Source organism: Nelumbo nucifera, chromosome 1, assembly GCF_055504915.1.
Source record: "Nelumbo nucifera cultivar China Antique chromosome 1, China Antique-T2T, whole genome shotgun sequence".
In the NCBI taxonomy this organism is placed as follows: Eukaryota; Viridiplantae; Streptophyta; class Magnoliopsida; order Proteales; family Nelumbonaceae; genus Nelumbo; species Nelumbo nucifera.
The window spans coordinates 179,703,613-179,731,390 of NC_142649.1; the positions used below are offsets into that span (position 1 = coordinate 179,703,613).

The following is a 27,778-nucleotide window of genomic DNA, read 5'->3' on the forward strand; positions in this document are numbered from 1 at the left end:
GGGAGTGGGATTGGGAGCCCCGATTCCTTGTCCCCCGGCTGACCCTCTCCCCGCCATTTTGGGATCAGTAGAAACTTCCTCGTTCCTTCAGTACAACGTGTACTTTGTAGATATGAAAAATAGAAAGGGTATTTGGGTAAATTAGAATCTCGACGGCATTTATATAACCTAATCTGCTCCTCACATATATCGAGAACAACGGCCGTCAGATGTGTCTAAATTTCCGTCACAATCGGAAGATGTTCCCAATGCACGATAAATGTTCCTGCGAGGCGCCCATTTGCGAGGAGCAGATCCCGTCACAATCGGAATTGGTCTGATGGCTATCGTACGAACAACGGCCGTCAGATGTGTCTAGGTTTCCGTTTTGGAAAGGCAATCGGCAATCCAACCAACAGAAGAGAACGGGTTCACTTGTTGTACCATTATACTACCAGTACCATATAAAACTAACACATCCCTCATTCGGCCATTCTTTCCCACAGACTTATTAGACTCTGAGACTCTCTCTCTCTATCACATTATATGAATTAACAGAACGCCGTCTCATCTGTGAACTTCCAGCCAAAAGTGGTGTTTTCCCGGCATATTTTTGCCAACGACCTCTTTCCTCTCTATGGTCACCGCCAACAACTGCGACAGCAGAAAAATGGAGATTTTTGCTCTCGGTTAATCGACGGAAAACTGATCCATCGCGGAAGTACCGGCTCAAGAAAACGAAGCTCCTAGTGCTCCTAGGGTTCCGCCTTGAGTTTGCTTCGTAAGGTTTGATCTTTGATGGCTTCGGAGGATGTCGTCGGGAAAACAAGCGAATCTGCAGTCTCGACGATCGTCAATCTTGCTGAAGAGGCGAAGCTTGCAAGTGAAGGAGTTAAGGCGCCTAGTCACGCGATCCTCAGTATCTGCAAGTCTCTCGTTGCTGGAGGAGTCGCCGGAGGAGTGTGAGTTCTTCATCTACTCGAACTCTCTCTTTTGCTTCCTGGTGAATTTAGTGTTAGCTTCCCATTATTTCTTGCTGGTTCTGTTTTTGCATTTCTTTTTTTTTCCTTTGGGGGGAGGTGGTGGAGATTTATTTTTGCCTTTTTAGTTATGGTTACGTGGTTGGTTATTCAATCCTTTAATGGGATTTGCGATCTTCTTAGTGTGATCGTGCCGTATTTTTCTATTTTGTTTTGCAATTGACATTCGACTTTGTTTTTTCTCAACTTCAGTTGGGATCTTCGTCGGTTGTTGGATACATAATTGATGGTTAAAATTTTTCTTATTCTACAATATCCCCCAAAACGACGTTAATTTATTAAGCTCTAACTATTGTTTTGCACTAATCCCAATTCATAGTTATTATCCTTGTGAACATCATGTTCACAATTCTCACTAGAAAAAAGAGAAGAAGAACAAGAAAATTAATTTTTCATTTATCTGCTTAAACACTAGAGGAAAGATTGTTTGGGCATGCCAATATGCAGTATTATACATCTTATTAATTTGCACAAACTTCAATGCACCACGAACTAGATTTCTTATCACCATCTAAGTTTGTTTGCTTCCTCAATTGCTAAAAGTGAAGGTGACTGCAATTCTGTTATATTATTGTTAAAGTCTCCTAAAATTGTTTGTGTACAAAAGGTAGGATGTTTTGTAAATTAGATGGTTCACTGGTGCGTTCTCACAGGCTATGTAAATCTTCCTTTTGTTGTCAGAATTTTGTCCCATAATAATATAGCTATATACTTCTAAGCTTTATGATACAGTGACATAATTGTCTAGGAACTGGACATTTCGTTCGCTTTAGATTCAGAGCCCTTGGTTCTGTAGCAATAATGCTGTCATAAATATGAAACTAATAAATTGTTTTTGTTTTATTGATTTTTGAGTATTGCCATATGTACTTGCTATTTGAAGCTGAAATCTTATTGTGCCTTCTTTTCTTTACAGCATGTATATGATTTTCGTGCATCAAATAATAAAATCTTAGACACTGATCAAAAGAAAATGAATCAAATCTTGGACTGCTAAAATTATTAATGGCGGAGTACATAATGCTAGCGCTTGGCACTTAGAGGTACCTGCCTACTTGCCTTGACAACAGTCTGGAAGTTAACCAATGGGTGTCATCAACAGCTTTTGTAATGCAAATGCAGAGTAAGTAGATTGATTCAAAAAGAAAGGATAAAAGAGTAAAAGGAAATTAGGCCCATTAATATGGGGGTGAATCTTTAAGATTTTACCAAATTACATGGGCGTACCTGGTTCAAATTTGCCAAACCCATCCCTGGAGCAAAATTAACTAGCAAGGAGGAATTATAATTCCTTTACATTCATTATGTAGTTATCGATTAGAAATTATTCATTTCATTATGTGCAAGAAGTCGTCATCATCATCATCATCATCATCATCCAAGCCTTACCCGAACTATATGGGGTTGGCTACATGAATCCTGTTTCGCCATTCTGTTCTATTTAATGCAATATCCATGGTTAAACTATTAACGCTTACATACCCTTGCCCATTTGAGACTATTGTAGCATTTCATTTCTGAAGAATGCACTAACATGAGCACGAAAAGACAAATCGGGATTAGGGGTGTCAATTGTCTGGATTTGGGTTGGACCCTTTCTGAATCAAAACCATTTTGAATGGGTTGGATGGTCCAATAAGACATTGAATTGGACCAGTCCAGACTTAATGGTTCAAAGTGCTTATTGGATTGGATTGGACCTGGTCCATCTTTAATGGATTTATATTAGACTGATCAGGTTGAACCAATATCCAGTCCATTGACAGAAGATAAGAGTAGGGATGTCAATGGACTGGGTTTGGGTTGGATGCAATCTGAATTAAAACCAATTTGAACAGGCCGGATGGTCCAATAAGACATTGAATTGGACCAGTTCAATCCAAAATATTTATTGGATTGGATTGGACCTGATCCATCTGTAATGAACTCATGTTGGACCAGATCAGGTTGGACCAATATCCAATCCATTGATGGCCCTAATCAGGATCCATGATCATGAAAGTCTGGCAAAAATTTTAGTGCTAGATGCAAACTTGACACAACCCTCCTTGGCTCCTTTATTTGGGTTTGGACCGGTGGTGTAAGACAAGCTCACACTGGCAGAGTGATGTGCAAACAGTAAGGGTACATGAAAATAGGTTAAGAAATGAAAGGGAGATACAATGCTCATAAAAAAGGGTAGGGGGAGATGCAAGAAAGACATTCATGGAATGGCTCTCAAGAAAGGAAGATATGTGAGACAAGGATACATGGTAAAGTTGTAGTTCTGTTGGTTATGTGGGTAGATTGAAGGTCTGGTAGATTGTTATAAATGATATTTAATGTGCTAGGACTTAGGGTGTTTATTTACTAGAAGTGATATTTCAACTTCATACAAATGTTCTTAGAATATGATCATTCTTAACATTAATGAACTATCATCAACTATTGAAGAAGAGTGTGGTTTTATAGTGTAAGTTAACCCAACATTTTGGAATTGTATTTGTTGTCAATTAGAGATTGTTTATAACTTATAGGTATATGATAATGAAAATATGCCTATAGTTTGTATTTTCTCTTAGGGATATACTTCTGCAAATTCTTTTCATGCCTTGATATTCCTCAATCAAGTTTGTATTTATGTTTCAGGTCACGCACTGCTGTTGCTCCATTAGAACGGTTAAAAATTTTGCTTCAGGTACACCATTTATTTATTTTGTTGGAATTCCTCCTTCATTATACCTAGTTCAGCCAAGGATTGAAGTCCAAGTGGTTGGCTCCAAATAGGGGGATATATATGAATTTCTTGTTGTGCTTCTTTGCATTATTTTACTTTCCAACCATTGTGTTAATGATTCCAGGCTTTTAGATGTTATATGTGTGAATTTCATTGTTTTGATGGGCCGGGGAATAAGGGCCTTTTTAATCATTTGTGCATGCTTCTTTATGTGTGTGTGCGTGTGCGCATGTGTGTTTTGAATGCACACACACACACACACACACACACACACACACACACACACACACACACACATATATATATATATATCAATTTTGCCCATATCCACTTTGTCCTCATTTATCAGAAAAGTTGATTCTTTGGGTTTTTCATCATGTTTTTATAACTCAGGTGGACCCTATGTACAATATTTAATGGATTTGTTAGGCATAATAGGAAAGAAAAATGTGTGCTTAGTATTTTTAGCAAAGAAAGAGAATACTCATTTTTTTTGATAGGTGAATGTGTATTATATTATTCGCAAAAATGTACTAAGCATGTTCCCCCTATACAAAAAAGAAATACATGTATAGTTTTTCATCTCATTTACATTATCTACTGACATTCAAAAATATGTTTTTCCCAATTACAAAATCTTTAGGACATTCATTCAAATAAGCTAATATTAAGCCAATATACTCCATGCTCTATCTTTCCTATCACTAATAAGATCCCTAGGTGCTTCCCATGAATGCCATCAAAGATACCATAATTCCTTTCCCTCCATATGCGTCAGATAGCTAAAAATGGGGTAAGCTCCAAAGAATTTTAGCTATCTATGATGCTGGAAAGACTGCATACCATAAGAGTTGTGACCAATCTAAACCCACCTGTGAATTTTGATAAATTCCACCTGATTGGTTAACTTGTTTATGATACCGGTTGGTTGGTCACAATTTTTTTAGATATCATATCTTTCTGGTGTCATAGCTGAACTATTTTTAACTAAACTGCCTAACTGAGCAAGCATCCGCCAAATTGATGAAGATACCTGGAACAATCAACTCTCTTCAAAACAACTCTAAGGAGTGATTCCAGATTTGTATCAAGAAGTTCAGTGCACACACACTCCTAACATCTCTACCCCAAGATATGAGTTGATCAATGGTTAGGACCTTGTTGAGAGGTTCTGTCCACATGAATAACCAATATTGGTAGGAATATGATAGACCTTTAAGTAATTTATTTAGCTATTTTTTTTTGATAAGTAGTAATTCAGTTAGCATTCCTAACATCTCTACCCCAAGATATGAGGTGATAAATGGTTAGGACCTTGTTGATAGGTTCTGTCCACATGAATAACCAATATTGGTAGGAATGTAATAGGCTCTTAAGTAATTTATTTAGCATTTTTTTTTGATAAGTAGTAATTCAGTTAGCATTTACTATTTAAACTACCTCAAAGGGAAAACTGTGACTGGAGATTTCCTCAAACTGGACCCTTGTTGAAATGAGTCCCTAGGGCCACTTTTGTAGTAGTGGAGAAACGATCCTCCAAATGCTGCATCTGTATGTGTTTGTGTTTGTTTCTCTGTGTTGGGAGGTGGGTAGGTTAAGGGAAAACTCTGACTTTCTTGAAAAGGATAAGGTTCTTTTCCAAGGATGAAGTGTTGATTTATGGTGCCTCATTCCCCTTCATGCTCTTTGAAATTGAATTATAGTTGCAATTCTGCAGTCATACCAGTCTAAAAGATTTAAGATGATTGTTAAGTACTGAAGTTTCACTTATAAAGTGACAAATTATCAGGAGAATGTATGTAGTGCAGGGAAACTTGTAAAACTTAATTAGAAGAATTAGAGATGTCATATACTGTTAATCAATCTAGTTAGGATCTTATCAATGTAAAGGTAATCTAATTATAATGTTCTGCAATATATGTAGTGTGATACATTCATCAGTATATATACATTATTATAATTTTCTTCTCATAGTTTATGTTAAAAACATGATACATTTTGTAGCTACTGGAATGTGCAGGTTCAAAATCCTCACAATATAAAGTATAATGGAACAATTCAAGGATTGAAGTATATATGGAAAACTGAAGGTTTCCGAGGATTGTTCAAAGGCAATGGAACTAATTGTGCACGTATTGTCCCAAACTCAGCTGTCAAGTTCTTCAGCTATGAGCAAGCATCTAAGTATGAGCTCATTCTAATGTTGTTATTATTTGTTTTAATGTTCATTTTTCTTTTATGCACATGCAGTTTCTATGTTTCACCATACACAAACATACATTTCATGAACTATTGATTGTGTTTTATAGTGTGTGGATAGAAACTGTTTACAACTGAGAGTAATTTTTTCTTGGTGACAGTGAAGAAAATTTTTATTAAAAGATAAAAAGAAGAAAATACAATACCACCAAGAAAAGAGAAAGATAAACAAGATTTGCTCATTAAACCCACAAAACAAAAACAACAAACTACTAAAAACAGCCTAAACCCAACATGCCATTTCCTTGATTTACCAAGACAAACAATCCAATAAAAATTCAGAATGACAACCCTCTTCATCACTCTCCCTAATATCTTGCTGTACCATTCTCTCACCAAAATTTCCACCCCTCCCTTCAAGAGAAAATTAGAGACCCGTTCTCACTTCCTGTCTTCTAGGGGCCATTAGTTGGTGAAATGGTAAAATCTCGGGCTGGCAAGTGTGACAATGCAGGTTTGAGTCTGAGAGCAGCAACTTTTTCCAAAACAAAAGGCCAAAGGTTTGGACCATATCCAGGCCTATCATGTGATATTTAGGACTAAACTAGCCACTAAAGATGAACAAGCAAGCAGTTCAGTGTATCCAATGCAACCATTATCAAATGGTCGTAGTAATAGAAAGTCTTTTATACCTTTAGTATCTTTGCTTCCCAGGTGCTATCCATTTTATTTGTTTTTCTATCCAACCTTTTGCATGCAATTTTTGGACTTAGTGTTTGTAGTTGTCAAGGTATACTGTGTACAAGTGATGCTGGGTAACATATCACCATGGAAATGAAAATTGATAAAAAAACTGAAATTCTTCTGTTATTTATCTAGTTGGAATGACATACAGCATTTATAGATCGATAATTTTACTGAATAACAATGCATTTAATTAATTATCAAAAAAAAAAACAATGCATTTAATTTAACAAAGTACACTATATCATCAAAATCACAAGGCAATGGCAAACTTAATATCATTATTTCACAAATTGCCATATATATATCAGAGAGAGAGAGAGAGAGAGAGAGAAGTATTAAAGCAATAAATGTGTACAGCATATCAATAAATGTCCAGTCCTCCTAGCTGGTTTATATCCTCAAGCCCATTACATTGTCTAGAGGAGTGCCTTAATGTCTTAATGATGTCATATTTAATTCTTTCATGGCATCCCTTTTAAATGACTGTGGAGAACTGTTTTGTCACCTAGGTAATGCCTTGACAACCATGTTTGTGTCCAATGAAATGGCAGTTCCTTTTGTGCTCATGTGGTTTTTTTGGCAACCTTCAGTACACGTCTTAATGTTTCACTTCTTCCTTTTTTATTTTTTTTATTTCATACCTTGAATTGCAGGATGTTATTTTATTTGCAGTTCATTGTCTTCCATGTGCTAATTATTTCTTGATATTTACACAGTGGAATTCTGTGGTTTTATAGGCAGCAAACTGGCAATGGTATGGCAGCCTCTATTTTGCTTTATCATATTTATTCAGAGTTTGCACTACTATTCTATGGTTTATGATTGATTTCTTTTTTACATTACACTCTCACATTTATGCATATAATATAATATTCCATATATGAAAGCTGGTACAATGTGGTACCCTATTCAATCTACTTTTGAAGTTTCTCCCTTCGATTCTTACACATGTTTAGGGTTGTCAAGATCTTGCAATTTAAGATATAGTTTTATGATTCAAATAATGAACTCCAAGGGTTTCAATTTGAATCTTATGTCTAAATCCTTTTCTGCAATACAGTTTTTGTTTGATCCTATGACTTTATTTCTATATCTTACAATTTATATGATTCATGCTACTTGAATCAATTCAATTAATACTTAGTTCTTGTCATTTCTTTGTTTCTTTTTAAAATTTTCAAAGGGAACTTATTTTAAATCTCTTAGTACAAAATGTTTTATATAGATTATTTATGACCTTCTTAAAACCATATTGAGTTTATTTTCTATTATTTGTAGGTTGAAGAGCCACTATATGTATATTACATGTCATTCAAGTCAAACTTGATTTTATCTTCATAGGCTTCTAGTGTACATGCTGTAAGCTCTTGTTTTAGATACACAAATAGTAGATATGAATTAAAATAGGGTAAAATTACTTTTCTATATTATTTAAATACTAGTATATCTATTTTTAATTTTTTGACAAGTTTGTAAAAAACAAAAAGTAATCTTATGGTTTACAATATATTTACGATTCTATTCATTTCAACCTTCTCTACAATATATGATATGATTACAATTTTAAAACAACACTTTAGACTAGGCATGTAAGGAAACATTTTTCTTATGTTCACTCGATTCTTGATCCTGCCAATGTGAATCAATTTTTTTACTTTATATGTTGGGTTCTTTTCTGAATGGACTCTCTTTCTCACTAGTTACTGGTGATGAATTTATTTATTGAAAAAGAACATGGTGCCAATATACAATACAATCTTAATAATTTCTTCCCTAAAGCATGAATGAATAGGTGAATAGGTGCTAGCTCAAGTGCTACTTTTCCCCAAACTGATCCCACAAATACAAGCATTATTAATTTACTGAACTGCGTATGTGCCCCAAAATAAAGGCTGTCTACTGATTCCCGCCCTGGTTAGGGAATCTGATACAATACTTGCAATGTGTGGACCCATGAAAAAGTATCTAAATTGGTAACGCCAGATATCTAACTTCCATGATTAGATGTCTTAAGCATCAAAGACCTGCTATTCCTTCTTTCATCGGTTCATCTAGCTGATGATAATTTTAAATTCCTTTTCCACAATCAGATCCTTGTACCCAAGGGAACTAGCCAATCTAAATCTTGAAGTAGTCAACATTTCTTCTCTAATTGAGTTGTGGTGCCAATTGGATCTGAGAACATCATTACAATCATCTACTTGTGGTCCATAGAAGAAGCACTGATTCTTGAGTCACCTTAATTAAATTAGGCCTTGTACCAATTATATGGGGTCAGCTTCATTCATGTATACTATTCCACCATTTCACTCTGTTCAGTGCTATGTTCCAACTTATTCTTGAGTCACCTAGGTTTCCCAAATTGCATTCATCAAAGTTCATTACTGTCTAATGGAGGAGGCCCCAAGCAATAACTATCCTATCTCTTATCTATAAGGAGATGTGAGTGGGGAGGTAAGGCAACAGTATGGGTCTTCCTGAAAGATGGTGGATGGCCTTGGGAAAAGGGCAGAGGGAGAAGGGAGGTTTCTGCGAACTATAAGGAGGCTTTAATGGAGGTTGGAGGAGAGTTGAAGACACAGTCAGGTGGGGCTTGTGCAAGGACTCGGTATTGGAGGAGAGTTTTGCCACATGTCATCATGGAGACTCCAGGACCAAGGCTCCCGCCCTTTTCTCGGGGTCCGCACACAAGCACAAGTTTGGCTACAACCCTGCTTCTAGAACTTCTCACTATGCCTTAATTGTTTTGATTGAAGTGTCAATGTGCTGCTAATTCGTTGCAGTTTTTATGCATGTTAAATTACTGCATTGCAGCACTCAAGTCGTGTTGTACTGCTGTGCTGCAACATTTTGGTGGTGTCATCACAGCTTAGAGGGTTACTGCGCTGGTGTATTAAACCGCATGTGTGTTGTTATTTGGTGTTCTGTCAATTCTGCATTGTGGCGATGGTTCGCTGTATCTTGCTGAGAGGGCATTGGTTTGTTGTTTGACTGAGTGACTGTTGTATGGGTCCTCTCCAGGCTTAATCGTAGTTAAGTATCCTTCAGCACAGTTTTACTTGTTATCTGAGTGTGGGGTTTTAGCTGTGCAGTGGGATGTGATGCGCTGCAGTCACTTGTTTAAGTGTCTACAACACAATCTCTATAGGGTCTAAACTATAAAGAAACCTAGCATGCTAAAGGAGACAATTATTATTTTTTTGATCAATAACATCAATTTCATTAAATTAAGAGAATAGAGGGAAATGAATACAAAGGGAGATAAAATAACTTAGCTCCCCAAAAATCAGAAAACTCAGGGAAAGCAAAGAAAATTAAAAACTAGCCCAGAAAACAGCCTCCCTATTCACTCCTTGCTTGGCCAACCCATCCGCAAATGAGTTGGCACTCCTCTTCACCCAGCTGTACTGAATCTCTATGTCCCTACCCAGCCATAAGAACTGTTTTTTCTCATTGTAAAAGTTCCACAAACCACTGTCCTCTGTCTTCAACCAATTAACCACCACCTTCGAGTCACCTTCCAGAATCAAACGGCTAATATTTAGATCTTTTGCTCTTCGAATTCCTTCAAGCGCTGCAAGGATCTCAGCCCTAAGAGAGTCACCTTCTCCAATAGGGCCAGAGAATAAAGTAGTAACAATCCCTTCCTCATTCCTGAAGACTCCTCCAATCCCAGAGGGCCCTGGATTCCTTACACTGCTGCCATCAAAATTCAGCTTTAAAAAGCCCGAGGAGGGAGGGGACCAGAACAGACAAAGAGTCCTCTTGCATCTTGCAGTGAAAACAATCTCTTTCCAGTTTCTTAGCAAGTCATCCATAGGACAATCTGAAAACAACTCCAAAGATTTTAGCCAATGGACCGCTCTTATAAGGATTCGATCTAACAAATCTTCCAAAGTTTTTTCCTTGTCAGAAAATATACGTGAGTTTCTTTCTTCCCACAAAGACCAGCAAACCGCTGCCCTAATACACCTCCACATAGTCTTCCCTCGCTTCTTAGGCCAACTGAAAAAAGATGGGGAAAACAAACCTTGGACAGTCTCCGGAGGATACCAAGAACACCCAAAACGGGAGAAAACCCACTCCCAAACAGATTTAGCAACCTTACAAGAGACCATGAGGTGGTAGCCAGATTCCCCATCATCTTTACAAAGAGTACATCTATTAGGAAGTAAACAATAGTTGGGTCTCTTTCTTTGGAGTAAGTCTAAAGTGTTGATTCTTTCCAGGAAAATTTCCCAACAAAAAAACCCCACCCGAGGAGGAATAGGTCTGCTCCAAATTTCCTTAACTAGAAAGGACAACCCCAGGGGGGTAGGAGTCTGAGTTAAAGTTTCAAAGAAAGAAGCACAAGAAAAGGTACTAGAGCTAGAAAGGGTCCAAAATCTGGTGTCTTCCTTAGCAGGGTTTAGGAAGACACCCTCAAGGGAGGCTAGCAGAGCTACTAGGCTATCCAAGTCCGTATCCCTAATTGCCCTACGCAGGCCAAGGTTCCAACCAAAGCCCAAAGTGGAAGATGAAGGGACTAAGAAAGAAGAAATGGGTTCATTTTTCAAGTCTAAAAGAGCATACAAGGAAGGAAACTTGTCTTTCAGAGGAGAATCCCCAACCCAAAGATGTTCCCAGAAAAATATTCGGTTACTAGAGTTTAGACCATACCTGATCCAAGGGGAGAAAACTGGAAGTAGATTGTGGATGGATTTCCAAGGAGAAGCAACTGAAGCCCTTGCCAAGATTCCAGGATCCCAACCATTGTCTTCCAGCCCATGAATGCTAGCCACAATCTTAGTCCACAATTTATCCCTTTCCAAAGAGAACCTCCACAACCACTTCCCCAGAAGAGCCATGTTCCTTTTCTTGAAATTACCAATCCCTAGACCTCCTATTGATTTACACCTAGAGACCACCTCCCAATTCACCCTATGATCTCTCTTCTCCTCTCCAAGCTCCCATAGAAAGTTCTTTATTAATTTTTCCAAAAGATTTGAAACCTTTGAGGGGATCTTAAACACTAACAGAAAGTAAACAGGAAGGTTAGCTAGGGTAGATCTAATGAGAGAGACTCTTCCACCTAAAGAAAGATAACTCCTCTTCCAGGCCGCTAGCCTCTTCTCAAACCTCTCCACTACCGGAGCCCAAAAGTTGACACTCTTAGGATTATCTCCTAAAGGGAGGCCCAAGTAAGTCAAGGGCCAATCCGTAATAGCACAACCTAGCTCATCTGCAGATTCCCTTAGGTCACTTTCGTTCACATTCACTCCCGCCACACAACTCTTGTCGAAGTTTACCTTGAGGTTAGATATCTGCTCAAAAAGTTGTATTGTCAACTTTAGATTCCGGATCCAACTGAGGTTCCCTCCTTTACAGAAAAGGATAGTATCATCTGCAAACTGTAGAAGAGTTAAGGGAACCTCCTCCCTTCCTACTCTCCACCCTCTTATCAGATTCCTCGAGTCTGCTCTATGAATCAATCGCCCAAACACATCAACAATAAGGGTGAAAAGAAAAGGGGAAAGAGGATCTCCTTGTCTTAGACCTCTCAACGCCGGAAAGAAGTCAACCACAGTCCCGTCCACCAGGATAGAATAATGGCAAGTCCTAACACAGCCCCAGATCCACTTGCACCACCTGTCACCAAAACCAAAACTCCTCAACACCTCCATCAAGAATGACCAATCCACTAAGTCGAAAACCTTCTCCAGATCCAATTTGCAGATCACTCCCTTCTTCTTTGACTTTTTAAAGCTCTCCAAGCTCTCATTTGCAATGAGGATCTGATCGGTGATCTGTCTTCCCTCCACAAAAGCACTTTGGTTGGGTGCAATAATAGAGGGGAGCACCTTCTTTATCCTGAGAGACAGCACCTTAGCAATGATTTTGTACAAGCTAGTCACCAGACTAATAGGTCTAAAATCTTTTGGTTGAGAGGCATCTTTCTTCTTTGGGACTAAGGCAATGAAAGTTGAGTTCAATCCCGGGTTTATTACACCCCTCCTGTGGAACTCCTCAAAGACCGAAGCAAGATCATTCTCCAAGATATCCCAGCAATCCTGGTAAAAGGCCATTGTGAACCCATCTGGACCCGGAGCTTTTGTCCTATCCATAGAGAAAACTGCTTCCTTTATCTCCTCCATATCGAATCTTTTTTCTAGCCACTCTCTCTTCTCTGCACTTTGAGTCGGCCAATCCAAACCCTCCAACCACACTCTCTCATTCATAGGCCTTCTAAAAATAGATTTGAAGTGATTTACTAGGGCCTCTGCAATTTCAGCCGGGTGCGACAAAACTGCTCCATCAACTTCCAACTTAGAGATGTAATTCTTCTTTCTCCTTCCATTTGCCACTGAATGGAAAAACCTTGTGTTTCTGTCTCCCTCCCTTAGCCACTTACACCTAGATTTTTGCCTCCAACTGATTTCCTCCTTGATTAGGATGTCCTCCAACTTCCTCCTTAAAACCCATATCAACTTCCTTTCTTCCTCTCCAAAGGGGCCTCTCTCTTCCTTCAGGTCCAAATCCTCAATTTGCTCCACCAGAACTTGCTTTGCCTCTTCTAATCTTCCAAATTCCAGCCTATTCCACTCCTTTAATTGAGATTTTAGGTATTGGAGTTTCTTGTGGAACCTCATTCCCTCCCAATCAACTACCGGATTCACTTGCTCCCACCACTCTCTGATTTTCTCAGTGAAATCCGGATGAGACAACCACATATTTTCAAACTTGAAAGGGGTAGGCCCTACTCCTCTTAATTCCTCCTTGACCAAAACTATTGGCCAGTGGTCTGAAGTGAGTCTAGGGAGAGCCCTAGAAGTAATGTTGCCCCAATGATCCTCCCAATCTGTTGAGAACAAAAATCTGTCCAGTTTAGAGCAAATTGGCTGAGATTGAAGGTTGGACCAAGTGAAGTTATTATTTAGGAAAGGAAGTTCTTTGAGATTAAAGGAGTCCACAAATTGGTTGAACTTCCTCATACTTGTTGTCACTCTCTGTCTGGGGTTATTGGTTTCCTCCATAAATCTCACTACATTAAAGTCCCCTCCCATACACTAGGGTCCATCCCAAAGGCCTCTAATGTCACTCAGTTCTTCCCATAATTTCTCCCTTTGCCTATAGTCATTGGGGCCATACACATTTGTTAGTACCCATTCATACCCATCGGCCACCTGTTTGAACTTCAGGGAGACAGAGTGATCTCCAATTAGCTCCTCCACACCTAAGAGAGTCTCTTCTTTCCACAGGGTCACAATCCCTCCCGAGGAACCCCACAAAGGAGCAGCCACCCACTTAATACCTCTAGAACTCCACACACTCCTTACCCAGCTGCAATCAAAATCCATTCTTTTGGACTCCTGAAGCATAACCACATCCGGATTGAATTTCTTAATTACCTCTTTGATTGTTGCTCTCTTCCTAAAGCTACCCAACTCCCTCACATTCCAACTTAGGATTCTCATCGTAAACTAAAGGCTTTAACCCTAAGTCCTTCAAGAACTATTTAGACCCTTTTCTTCTAAACCCTTTCACTTCGAACTTCTTGTCCCCCTCAAAATCTTTTTTTAATCTCTCCACTTCACTCAGCCTTCTAAACTTCATCTTGCTGTCCTCTTTATTTTGCATGTAGGCTTTTAGGTCATTCGGGTTCTTCAGCTTGCACCCCAACTTCTTCACAAACTCTACAACTGACTCTTCCCCAAAAGTTTCCTCTTTCCCTAAAGAAGCACTCTCCTCACTCCTAGGAAGCTTCTTGTTCCTTCTCACTTTACCTCCAACCCTGTCTGTCCCCTCTAGGCTCCCTCTCTGCAAATCCTTCATTCCCACTTCACCCAAGAGGCTTTCTAAGATTTCCCTAATTATTGCCTCTCTGCAAGATTCCTCACCCGCTTCCCCCCTTTGTAGACTCGTTGTGGCTTTCAGACCAAGGGCATCCGACTCTTGGTTGGGAAGAGAATCTGGTACAAGAGATACAAAGCGTTCATCAGTATCCAAAACTGAATTGACAGAGTTGAGGGATTTACCTGAGGTAGAGAAGTGAGGAGAGAGCAAAGGTGAAGGAGAGGTAGTCACTTTCTTTTTTGGGAAAACAGAGCACTCTGTCTCCCAGAGATGGGGGAGGGAAATCCCTGTCGCTGTATCAACACAAAGACCCCTTTCTGTACCCAAGTATGTACCTCTCTGTGAAGTACCCTTGTTCTGCTCTGAGAAAACCTGAGCAACCTCCTTTTCGGCCTCTTGCAAAGCATTAGAACTGAGGGGGGGCTCAGCCAGTAATGGGTTAAAATCAAACACCCGCTCCTCCCCCTCCACCTTTCTTTCCTCCACTGAATCCCCTAAGAACAAACAGTCCAGGCTAAATGAATTGCTGTTCTGACCTTTAGATAGAGCTTCAACTGCCGCACTGCCTAAACTCCCACAGTCATCTGAACTATCAACATGATCAGAATCTGAACCGCAACTCAACCAGCCTTGATCAGCCTCTTCTTTCTCTTCTAGTCTGCCTCTCAAATAGCGCGGGTTCGGGCGATCAGAAAGACTGAGATTTTGCTCGTCGGACCCAGCACAGAGGCCGGCACTCTCCAGCCTTGTTCGCAGACTTCGCCCCTCCACAGTCGAGAGGGCGAGACTTAGACGATGATAGATGAAAGAAGTCATCCCATGCCTGCCCCGCCCCACGTGATGACTTGAGTTGTCACGTGGGCTTTTAAAACCGATAGGAAGTTCACCCACTGGCCCGACCGGCTCGACCATTCTTAGAACCGGTTCGGAGAGAGACTTAGCGCGCGAACCGTTCTTTCCCAACTTAGCCACGTTAGCATAGGATGGGCCACCCTCTTTACACAACCCTTCTTCAAAAAAATTTGAAAAAGAAGCCAAAATAGGAAGGCTTCGAGACTTGGGACACCCCTGCCATTGTTTCCCTTCCTCTGTAAAACGCCCACACTCAACAGACTTACCCGCCAGCCCCTGAAGGCCACGTGTACACCCCCCTGCGAGCTTGTCAGAATCTTCAACCTCTGGTCGTCTTCCCCAAAGCAAAGCTTCAACTTCTGAAACTAACCAGACCTTGTGCCAAGCTTCTTCTGAGAGAACTTCGAAGATCCGCGGCAAGTTCTCCGGATTGATCCCAGCAACCTTGAGTTCCACCGCTCTCAAGTTACTTAAGTTAGCCTCCAATAGAACTCCACCCATCGCTCTAGTAATTTTCCCCAGAATAAGGTCATTCCAAAGGTTGAAGGGAAGACCGAGAAGTTTAATCCAAAAACTGCCGGCTCTGGGTTCAACTTCGTTGCAATCTGGAGCCCAATTCTGGACCTTAATCAGGCTTCCTTCTACAAGGAGAGAATTAAAGAACAAAGTCTTATTTCCAATATCTAGTAAGGCTTTCTTTTCAGCAAAAGGTAGCAACAATACATCTTCCTCTGATCCCAACCTCTCTGTTAAAACTTCTATAACTTTCGTCCAATCTTCTATCACCCTTTCTACCACTAAAACCACCCTCTTCTCCCAGCTCCCTCTCCCTTCTTCCACTGCTACTCGTCGGAGGACAGACGAGCTGGACACCAAAACTTCAGGGTAAAGCTTTGGGCGGAGCACAGAACAAACCTTCGAGCCAGGGGCTTCTTCTACTCTGCCTTCGACCTCCAAGAGAAAAGCCTGAAGATTAGAAGCGAAAGAGGCCCACCCTCCACAATTATCCTTCTTATAAATGGTGATAAATCTTCCAATTGCATCTCCTATTGATCTAAATGCTAGGATGCACCACACATGGATTGGTATACCTGCAACATTTATCCAAACTAACTTTGAATACCTGTTGTTTCTGATACAGCCTGCTAAAGGAGACACCAATCGAAATGGAGTTCTGGTGAAGTGGTGATCTGGTATTCTGGTCTACAAAAGTTTCCATCTAAGAATATCACTAGCACCTTTATTTTGTTTTCAGAAAGAAAAGAAACAAGCTGTCACCTAACATCTGATATCCTATGTCCCATTCCCGCAACGCCCATAAGGAAAAAACAAACTTCTGAATCATCATCATCCATGCCTTATTCCAACTATATGGGCTTGGTTACATGAATCCTGTTTCACCAATTCATTCCATTTAAAGCTATATCCACTGTTAAATTATTAGTGCTTAAATCATTTCTTACCCCATGTCCTTTTTGGTCTACACCGAGCTCTTCTAGCCCCTTTAATGTGTAACAAATCACTTCTAACTAGGTTAACTGGTGCAATTGGCGGTTTTCTATGCACATGCCCGAACCATCTTAGTCTATTCTCTCTCATTTTATCACCTATTGGAGCTATTCCTAGGTTCCTATGGATAACTTCATTCCTAATCCTATCCCTTCTAGTTTTTCCACCCATCCATCTTAGCATTTACATTTCTAACACATTCATTTTCTGGACATGTTTCTTGACTGCCCAACACCTATCCTGCTCTAATTCTTTGGGTGACATCATCCTCAATTTCTCCCTTGTTATGAATTATTGAACCAAGGTATCGGAAATGGTCACATTGAATTATCTATTGGTCTCCAATCCTAAGTGTATCTTTACACTCCTATTATTATTAACTTTACATGTCATACTTTGTTTTAGTCCTACCTATATTAAAACCTCTTGTTTCTAAGGCATTTATCCATAAGCTTAATTCTGCATTTAATCTTTCATTAGTTTCATCAATTAAAACAATGTCATTCGCAAACAAAATGCACCATGGAACCTCCTCTTGTATATGTTCAGTCAATTCATCTATGATTAGTGCAAATAGATAAGGGCCAAGTGCTGAACCTTGGTGAAGACCCATATTAACTATAAAATCTGAAGTCTCTCCCATTGTGTTCTAACATTAGTCGTTGCTCCCTCATACATATTCTTAATTAGGTCTATATACCTATTTTGAACCCTTTTCTTTTTCAAGACCCGCAATATTATCTCTCTAGAAACTCCATCGTAGATCAATGAACACCATATAAAGATCTTTCTTCTTCTCTCTAAACTTTTCTATCAATCATCTCAAAAGAAATATAGCTCTCATGGTTGATCTCTTTGGCATAAAGGGAAGGTTTCTGGGAAGAACTAGCAGCTGTTAGGGGTTTGTGGGATGGCCCTTGGTGCTTGGGTGGGGATTTCAACATAATAAGATTCTTAAACGAGTCCAATAACCCCAGTCGTAGGATTACATCTAGCATGAGGAAGTTTAATCTCTTTGTGGAGAATTTTGCATTGCGGGACCTCCCTCTTCAGCAAGCAAATTTTACCTGGTCAAACTTCCAAGAAAACCCTACCTGTTGTCGATTGGATAGGTTCCTCTTTACAATGGATTGGGAAGCTGAATGGGGTATTTTAGGTGTTACAGCATTGCCGAGACCTATTTCAGATCATTGCCCAATCAGGTTGTCTCAAGAAAGACTAGATGGAGGCCCGTGCCCTTTTAGGTTTGAAAACATGTTGTTACTTCATCCAGAGTTTCTAGCTAAGGTAAAAGAATGGTGGAAGGTGGACCAAGTGGAATTCCAATGGAAGGGGTATAGGTTTTACAAGAAACTACAACTCTTGAAAGCTAGACTTAAGATTTGGAATAAAGAGGTTTTTGGTAGATTAGAGCAAAGGAAAGTGGAAATCAGTCAGAGAGTGCAGGAGCTAGATGGACTAGAAGCTGAAAGAAGACTAGAGGAAGAGGGTAGGGTGGAAAGATGGAATTTGAAACAGGAACTGGAAGATCTTCTTAGGAAGGAGGAGATAAGTTGGAGGCAAAAATCCAGGTGCAAATGGCTAAAGGAAGGGGACATCAATACAAGGTTTTTTCATTCGTTGGCAAATGGGAGGAGAAGGAAGAGTTCTGTTTCAAAATTGGAGTGGGATGGGCAATTGCTGACAAGGGAAGATGATATAGCTCAAGCTTTGGTTAATCACTTCAAATTAGTGTTTGACAACCCAGGGAGACCTAGCGAGAGCTTAGAGGACTTGGAGTGGAGGGTGGAAGATAGTGTCTTATTGGAATCTTTGGAAAGAAGATTTGAGGCCCAAGAAGTGAGAAATGCAATCTTCTCCATGGATCGAGCTAAAGCTCCTAGGCCTGGTGGTTTTTCGATGGCCTTCTATTAAGATTGTTGGGAGATAATTAGAGAGGATTTGTTGGAGGTTTTTTAAGAATTCTATGAGAGAGCAAATTTAACTCGGGAGCAAATGCAACTTTTGCCTTGGTTCCTAAGAAGAAGGACGCTCTCCAACCAAAGGATTTCAGACCTATAAGCATGGTGGGAAGCATGTATAAGATCATCTCTAAGGTCCTAGCGCTAAGATTAAAAAAGATCTTCCCGTCTCTAATCTCACCGTATCAAGGGGCCTTTGTAGAAGGAAGACAAATTGTAGATCAAATACTTATTGCCAATGAATGTGTTGAGGTGAAGAGGAGGAGAAAGGAAAAGGGGTTGGTTTGCAAATTGGATCTTGAAAAGGCACATGACATGGTGGACTGGGATTTTTTACTAGAGGTTCTCAAGTGGAGAGGGTTTGGGGAGAGATGGTGCAGTTGGGTAAAGGGATGCATTTCTTCATGTCATTTTTCAATATTGGTGAATGGTGTAGCTAGGGGTTTCTTTCCTGCAAAGAGGGGTATTAGGCAAGGAGATCCATTCTCCCCATTCCTCTTTACCCTAGTAGCTGATGTGTTAAGTGCCATGATTTCGAGGGCCGATGCTAACAATTTGATAAGAGGTTGGAGGATTGGTAAGGAGGAGGTGGTGGTCACACACTTACAATTTGCAGATGGCATCATCTTGTTTTGTGAAGGGGAGGAAGGGGAATTACGGAACTTAAAGAGTCTAGTGCTTCAATTTGAAAGGAAGTCCAATCTTAAAGTGAATTGGGGAAAAAGTTGTGTGGCAGGGCTCAATTTAGGGGGAGAGGAGGTGGATCCCCTAGCTAGGATTTTGGGGTGTGAAGTGGGGGGCTGGCCTTTACAATATTTGGGACTACCACTAGGAGGGAACCCAATGGTTGAGAGTATTTGGTACCCTGTAATTGAAAGATTCTCCAAGAGGTTAGCAAATTGGAAGAGGAATTACATCTCTTTAGGGGGTAGGATAACCTTAATCAAGTCAACCTTAGCCAACCTGCCAGTTTATTTCTTGTCTACCTTTAGAGTACCAGTGAAAGTAGCTAACCAGTTAGAGAAGATAATGAGGGATTTCTTGTGGGAACCAGGGGATACTAAGAAGGATCACTTAGTGAAGTGGGAGGTGGTTTCTAGGAGTAGGGATGATGGAGGCCTTGGGTTAGGAAATATAAGATTAAGAAACATGGCTTTGCTGGGGAAAAGGATTTGGAGACTACCGATGGAACAGGACATACTTTGGTCTAGAGTGATTGTTAGTATTCATGGATTGGCAGATAATGGCTGGGATGCAGGACTCGACCCTGGGACTTCTCAGTGTTCTCCTTGGAAAGCTATTCAAAGTATTTTGCCTCTTATGCTTCCTTATTTCAAATATGATGTCTGCGTTGGAAATAAAGTCTTGTTTTGGGAAGATGTTTGGGTTGGTGAAAATTCCCTTAGAGATAGATTTCCTTCTATTTACTCCTTGTCTGAAAACAAAAGAAAAGTGATCTCTTCAGTGTTTGTTGATAACTCCTGGGATTTGGGCTTGAGAAGAGGTCTAAGGGATTCTGAAATGGGGATGGTTGATGATTTGATCACTCAGTTAGGGGAAGTCTTTCTTGATCAGTCCTATAGAGATAGCAGAATTTGGAAACCTTCCCCTTCTGGTTTTTTCAGTTGCTCTTCTTTCTATAACATTTTGCTTTAGACCTCTAACCTTGTAGGGAACTTTCCTTCAAAGGAGGTGTGGAGTAGCCCTGTAACCCCTAAAATTTAGGCCTTTTGTTGGGAAGTAGTACTCCAAAAAATCAACACTTTGGATTTATTGCAGAAAAAGAGGCCAAATATGTGCCTCTCCCCCCATGTTTGTTGCCTCTGTTTGGGTTCTGGTGAGACAATTTCACATTTACTAATCTCATGTCCCTTTGTGTTCTTTATTTGGTCTTGGTTCTCTTCTCTCTTTGGCTGCAGGTGGACTCCCTCCTCAAGCGTGGTGAACCTCTTTGATCCAACTTTTTACGGGCAACCAAAGGTTCGTGGAAAGATTATGTGGAGAGCCACTAGAGCTGCTATATTGTGGTCAGTGTGGGAGGAAAGAAACAATAGGACCTTTAAAGGCAAATGTAGATCCAAGGAAGAGGTTGCAGAAGGAATAACTACTAAGGTTATCCATTGGTTGAAATCCTGTGATCTTTTTAAGGATTTCTCAGTTGAAGACATTTATAGAAGCTGGGGTATTGTGGCATCTACTACTACTTCCAAAGCTATGATACAGGAAGTTTGGTCCCCACCGGCACAACAAAGGATGAAACTGAACTTTGATGGAAGCTCTATAGGTAATCCAGGCCCATTTGGTATAGGAGGTGTTTTCAGAGATAATGAAGGCAAGATAATGGCTTTGTTTTCAAGTCCAATAGGAGTTGGAGATTCCTTAAGAGCGGAAATCTTGGCACTACATCAAGGTGTAAAACTGGCCAAACAATTGGGGCTACAGCAGATTGAGATAGAGGGAGACTCCAAGTTGGTAATTGGGTGGATGCAATCAGGGCAGCTGGGAATTTGGCAATATAGACAGCTAATAAGGGAAATTCTTATCATAACAAGGGAGGTGGGTGTTTGGTTCAAGTGGGTAAGGAGATCAGCAAATGGTTTTGCTGACGCCCTAGCAAAACAAGGGACTGCAAGGGAGAGTCTTTATTGGGCAGTGCTGTAATGTTTGATGTTTATTGGATCAACCTTTTCTAATAAGGGTTGAATTCTGTTTTTCAGGTTAATTTATCTCTAATGAAAGTTATTGTTTCTGATAAAAAAAAAAATCTCTTTGGCATAAAGCTAAATTGGTTATCTGATTTACTTGTTTCAAGTCGTAATCTTTGTTCAATTATTCTCTCTCAAAGTTTCATAATGTGGTTCATAAGTTTAATCCACTAATAGATATTACCACTTTGTATATCACTTTTTTTCTTAAATATAGGCACCATAGTGTTATTTCTCTAATCATCAGGCATCTTCTTTTCTTTCACTATCTTATTAAATAGTTTGTAGCCATAACAAGCCTGCCTGCCCCATACATTTCCATACTTATATTTGGAATCCCATCAGGTTCTAATGTCTTTCCCTTATTCATCTTATTTAGTGCCTCTGAAACAAGCTTCTCTGGATCTGCCCCTATAAATCTTTCCACCAAACATTGATCCAGCAAGTCGAATCTGTGCTCTAAACAACCCATTTCTTTCACATTAATAAGGTGCATGGTGGTAGCTATGATTCCAGCAGAGTACTCTAAACTATATATGTGATCATCCCGAGTCTATGCAACTATTGGATTATGATATCATTTTGATGCACATGACAAATCCTAGTAAATATAAAAAAAAACAAATTTATGCAACTATTGGTATTGAGTTCTTCGTCCTACAGGCTTGGTGAGACCTGCAAAACAACATTACAAGACAAAGTTGAACATGTATTTCATGACTCCCACCTTATCTCTAAGGGAAAAGAAAGCCGAGAGTTGCATAAACTCATTTTTTACTAGCAATCCTCTTTTCATTTATGCAGATTTTTATTTGATTGATGATGTCTATCTTGATTATGAATTTAGCACCTGACAAAAGAGCAATGTTATAATTCTCTTATTATTAATTAAAGTTTATGTTAATTATCAAAAAAGAAAAGAACAATGTAATATTTGTGTAATGTTTAGACAGGAGGTCTTTCTGATTGCATATATCTTATGTCATCACATGAAAGCCCACGTTAGTCTTACTCAATTGATATTTAATTTCCTAGATCAACCCAATTAAACTATGATTTCCATTTCTATATACTTTAACAGAAAATGTGGGTAGTGATTTTTCATCTCATGCTGCCTGCTGTATGTAATATCTTCTGAATGATTGGCTATTATTTTGAAAACTCCAATTTGAACTAGGAAACTGACCCAATTGGAGCCTAGAAAACCTTCTTTGTGCATTGGTGCTTTTGTCATTCCTAAATAACTAATCCACTTAAATCTGGACCTAGTTCTATAACTGGCAAATAATGCTGACTATCTGAACGTCCACTGTTAGATTAACATATTTTGCAATTGAGATGAAGTTAATATGACAGCGAAGGATCTCATTTAACTGATGTGTCATCTGTTGCAGAAGATGCAGGGTTAACCCCTCTTTTACGCCTTGGAGCTGGAGCATGTGCTGGAATCATTGCTATGTCAGCAACTTATCCAATGGACATGGTACGAGGCAGACTAACTGTGCAGGTATTGCTTCATCTCTAGGTTATGTGCAGTTTCCTTGGCTAACTACTCATAAAATATGGTACCAATGTTTTTTATTTTCTAATTTTGTCTTTTATGACTCTTCTTTTTTGCTAAATATAGTCTTATGATCCTGTAATATTGTTTTCTTTGCTGTCTTACTTTTGCAGACAGAGAAGTCTCCTTATCAGTATAGAGGAATGTTCCATGCACTTTCAACTGTCCTTCGTGAAGAAGGTCCACGAGCTTTGTACAAAGGCTGGCTTCCTTCTGTAATTGGAGTAGTAAGTATTTGGGATATTCATTTATCCTACTATTTATATGATGATCAGTGTTTTAAAAGGCATGGGAGGCATACGCCTGGAGGTGCGCCTCCAGGCCAGGCGCCCCCAAAATTCCCTGAGGCGTATGCCAGAGGCACTGATACCTCTGAGGTGTATGCCTTATACGCCTTTTTCATGAGACGTGCCAGAGGCATGCGCCTCATGCACATTTCATATAAAAAGAAAAAAAGGAAAGGAAAAGAAAGGGAAGGGAAAGAAAAAGAAAGACAAGCCCCCCCCCCCCTTTCAACTAGTGCTATGCATCTTCATTCTTCTTAATATAAAAGGTTTTTATTAAAAATAAAGAAAAATGAGATCCTCCTTTCTTCCTCCCCCCCCCTTCCTCCTCCTTCCTCCTCATCCCCCTCCTCTTAAGGCTTACGCCCCCTTGTGTTCGGGAGGCTTACGCTTCTTACGTTCTGAACTACGCCTCACGCCTCTAGGTAGTGGAAGTAACGCCTCGCATCATGCCTCCCTGTTTTAAAACATTGATGATGATATCATGATACTAATGTTCCCCATCTTGGACTGATTACAATTGTGTTCTTCTGACCTTAAAATAATTTTGCCCCTCCTGCCCTGCATTGTAGATAGTTTGTATTTGACGTCCTGTTAATTTCATCCTGTGTCAAACTTTGTGTCTGAGTGCCTTTCCAGTTCCCCCTAAGGCTGTGTTTGGTTTGAATGAGAATGTAGGGAAAGGTAGACAAACCTGTACTTTCTCTTTACAGGTTTCCCTACCTTTCCCTTTCCTTATTTTTCTTTCAAACCAAACACAGCCTAAGAGGACACCCTGCTCAAACCATAATTTGCATTTATGGTTCAAGAAAAAAGGAAAAAGAAGAGCAAAATTTGCTCGGTACTCAAATATAGGTTTGTGTGCTTGCATCTATAAATCTGCTGCAGAAGCAAGCTGCATTTCCAATTGGTTGGGAGTCCTTGTCATCTTCTTATGATCAGGTGCCCCACAGAATTTTGGGGAATGGAGATATATAGATATAATTAAATGATCATCTGGGATCTCTTTATCTTCTTTGTTCTTCTTTTTTAATTTTGTTAGAGCAATATCATAGTTTATTTTGCCTTTATAGTGTATGAAAAAAAAAAAGAAAAAAGCTTTTCAAGGTGAGGCACCTCCAAAATGCCCTAAGGTGAGGTTGTATGCCAAAGGCATTGATGCCTCTGAGGTGTACACCTCATGCATCTCATGCACGCTTCATACAAAAAGACAGAAAGAAAGAAAAAAGAACGAAAAAGAGAAGGAAAGGAAGGAAATGAAAAAGGGAAGGGAAAGGAAAAGAAAGAAAGAAAAGAATAAAAGAGAAAGGGAAGGGGAAGGGGAAAGAAAGTTTGCAGCCCCCCGCCCCCCACCCCAACACCTTTTTAATGCATCCCTTTTTTTGTGTTATGCATCTTCATTCTTCTACTATAAGACATCTTTCATTAGAAAAAAAAGAAAAAAAAAAAAAGATGAGATCATCCTTCCTCTTCTTCCTCATTCCCCTCCTCTTAAGGAGACGTGGAACGGCTCGCATCATGCCTATGCATTTTAAAACATTGCAAGTATTTTTCCTCCTTTAAGCTTCTAGTTCACTTGGTCAGTGTCATAGTTGCCAATGCGCTAAGGCAAGGCCAAGTGATAATATGCCTTGTTGTCTAGAGGATAGGTGCTTCCTAGGAAATATTTTTCATAGTAAACGGTTATTAGCTTATTTGCCTAATTTTCTTTATGACATATATCATTTCCTTAGTTGAACCTAGCAGGTATCAATCATTAAAAGTGATAGCAAGAAATAACCAAATATTAAAAGTATAATGAAAACAACATGACATAGCCTATGGGTGAAAAAGGAAGGGTTGCAGCCCCTATGTTGTTAATGCCACACAGAAAGACAGTGCATTTTTGTGTTGCATGTCAATTACAGTTCAAAAAGAAAAAAATGAATGGATGGAGAACCTATTCTGCTATAGAAAGATAATATTCTGTTTTTTTCCCTCATATTGATGGATATAAATGAAATACCATGATGAAGGCTGCTAGTTGAAGTTCTATCATAGTTATCACATTTGTATGGTTCTTTGAATTGAAAACTTAATCTTTTACAGTACCCTTTCACCTCTTTTTTCATTATTTCTTCAATATTATATGATATGGTATAAGATAATAACCTACAACAACAAGATGAAGCACAAGACAACCCCAAAAATATTCCATGTTGCCTAGACAGCACCTTACAATTACAATCATAATAATGGGCTCTTTCTATTCCTGGTTAAAGAGAAGGGGCCTTTATATGCTCGTGGATCAATGTATGCATAAGCTTCGTATGTGATTACTTTACATGCTTTTATGGATTTCTAGAATTAACATAAGATAAACCTACATATGCTTGGCTTCTTTTCATGTTAACATCATTTTGTAGCAGAGAATTATTCCAACACAATTTCATTTGCACCTTTCTCTCTCCAAGACTCTTAACCCTCTACTTTTTTTTTCTTTTTTTTTGTATTCCCCTTCTCAACCGGTGTAAAGAAGAAGGCCATTCATATTGGATTTAAGATCTTGCAGTATTCCAGGAGGGGGGAAGCATTTTTTTTTTTTTTTGGATCAATAACTGTGAATTGAGGAGGGGGGAAGCATTTACAAAAAAAAAAATGCAGAATAAGAAAATAAATTTTAGGGAGTCGAAGAATCATAATGAATTATGTATCCAACCCAAAAAAAAGATGAATGAAAAAGAAAATCATGGTGTGAAAAGAAGTTGCACAACATGCAAACACTGAAGAAAAAATAATTTTAAAAATAATATTACTAGATCTTTTTTATTTTAAAAATGGAAAACTCCACTTGAGAAACAAGAAGTTCTACTCTCATTGCTGTTTGTGGATCTTATACTATTTTTTGATGTTTGCAGATCCCATATGTAGGTCTCAACTTTGCTGTGTATGAATCTTTAAAAGACTGGTTGGTCAAAGCTAAACCATTTGGCCTAGTTGAGGACTCTGAATTGAGTGTGACAACAAGGCTTGCATGTGGAGCTGTTGCTGGAACAGTTGGCCAGACAGTTGCTTACCCTCTTGATGTCATTCGTAGAAGAATGCAGATGGTGGGCTGGAATAATGCTGCTTCAATTGTTACTGGTGATGGAAGGAGCAAGGCAACGCTTGAGTATACTGGTATGGTTGATGCATTTAGGAAAACAGTTCGGCATGAAGGCTTTGGAGCATTGTACAAGGGTTTGGTCCCCAATTCTGTAAAGGTCAGTTGCACATTATATTCAACCTCTTGAGTGACTCTTTAACTCCAATAGGCACTTTGGCTTCTGTTTAAAACAAAGATCACTAATCTCATGACCATGTATAGAGGACAATATTTTGCCACACCTTTGGATGTGATACACTCAGGTTGGTTGGGACTTGGGACCTGCCATTCCATCTACCCCTCATTGACATCTCATTTTATGTGCACTTCTCAGAGCTTAATTTGATATGCATATTGGTTACGAAATGTAGAAATGTCCTAATCTACTTTGGCCTTCGAAAGTAAAGATCTCATTGGCCATCTATTTGTTATCCCCTCCCCCCACACCATTGTGTTTTTCTTTTCTTTTTTTTAATTTAGAGGTGGGGCGTTTCTGGTTTTTGTTTTGGCAAGTCTTCCTTCTGGAGGGCTGGATGCTTAAGGTAAAATTGTTGCATGGGCACCTTCAGTCTCTGGGACTGAGGAATTATAGATCCCCCACCATAGTTAGATTGAGATAGAGGATTCCTTCATAGTGGTTCATACATTAGCCCTACAATCCTCTGTGGAACCCAATCTATTCTATCATCCTTTAAATGTATCCTAGGTTTTAAAATTGAGGAGAATGTCATTTGTCCAGCTAAGGAGCTTACATTTATTTGCACCTGCTGAAAATGTATAACGAACTACATTTGTTAAGGAGATTACATTTTTACTATTAAGAAAACAGGGAAAAATAAAATCTAAATTGGAGATGTTTTCATGCTGCTGCTGTTTTTCTTTCTTCAGGTGGTACCATCCATTGCAATTGCATTTGTGACATATGAGATGGTGAAGGACGTTCTTGGAGTTGAGATGAGAATATCGGACTGAAACTTGGGTAAAGTCTTGAGACGTTTGGCGAATTATGATGCTATTTTTGTAGGCGAAAGAAAGAGGGTAGAGGTGAACATATAAATATGTATATATATTTTTTTCTGAATCCTTTCAGTGTTATATTTTTCCTACTTTCTTGTCATTTGTCGCCATCTAAACATTCCCCAAGTTTTTTGCCCTTTTCTTTTAACTTCTGATTCATATGCTGTGCTAATAAGGGTTTTACATGGAACACGAGGTGAATGTGCGTAGCTTCTTAGTTTAAAGAAATATCCTTTACCAGTTTTTATTAA

At 39.3% G+C, this 27,778-nt stretch overlaps 1 protein-coding gene across 2 annotated transcripts; it reads left to right on the forward strand.

Moving 5' to 3' along the window:
- On the forward strand, positions 1–27,778 carry LOC104600317 (mitochondrial adenine nucleotide transporter ADNT1). 2 transcript variants are annotated; one of them, XM_088895449.1, is made up of 9 exons: positions 526–941; positions 1,936–2,142; positions 3,648–3,696; positions 5,756–5,919; positions 7,398–7,435; positions 22,936–23,048; positions 23,216–23,329; positions 26,284–26,628; positions 27,399–27,778. In XM_088895449.1, the coding sequence occupies exons 2-9, from the start codon at positions 2,105–2,107 to the stop codon at positions 27,480–27,482; spliced, it is 945 nt and encodes a 314-aa protein (XP_088751575.1). In that variant the 5' UTR covers positions 526–941; positions 1,936–2,104; the 3' UTR covers positions 27,483–27,778. The 2 variants fall into 2 exon arrangements, with proteins under 2 accessions (XP_010261496.1, XP_088751575.1); XM_010263194.3 differs by lacking the exon at positions 1,936–2,142 and having other exon boundaries at positions 1–941.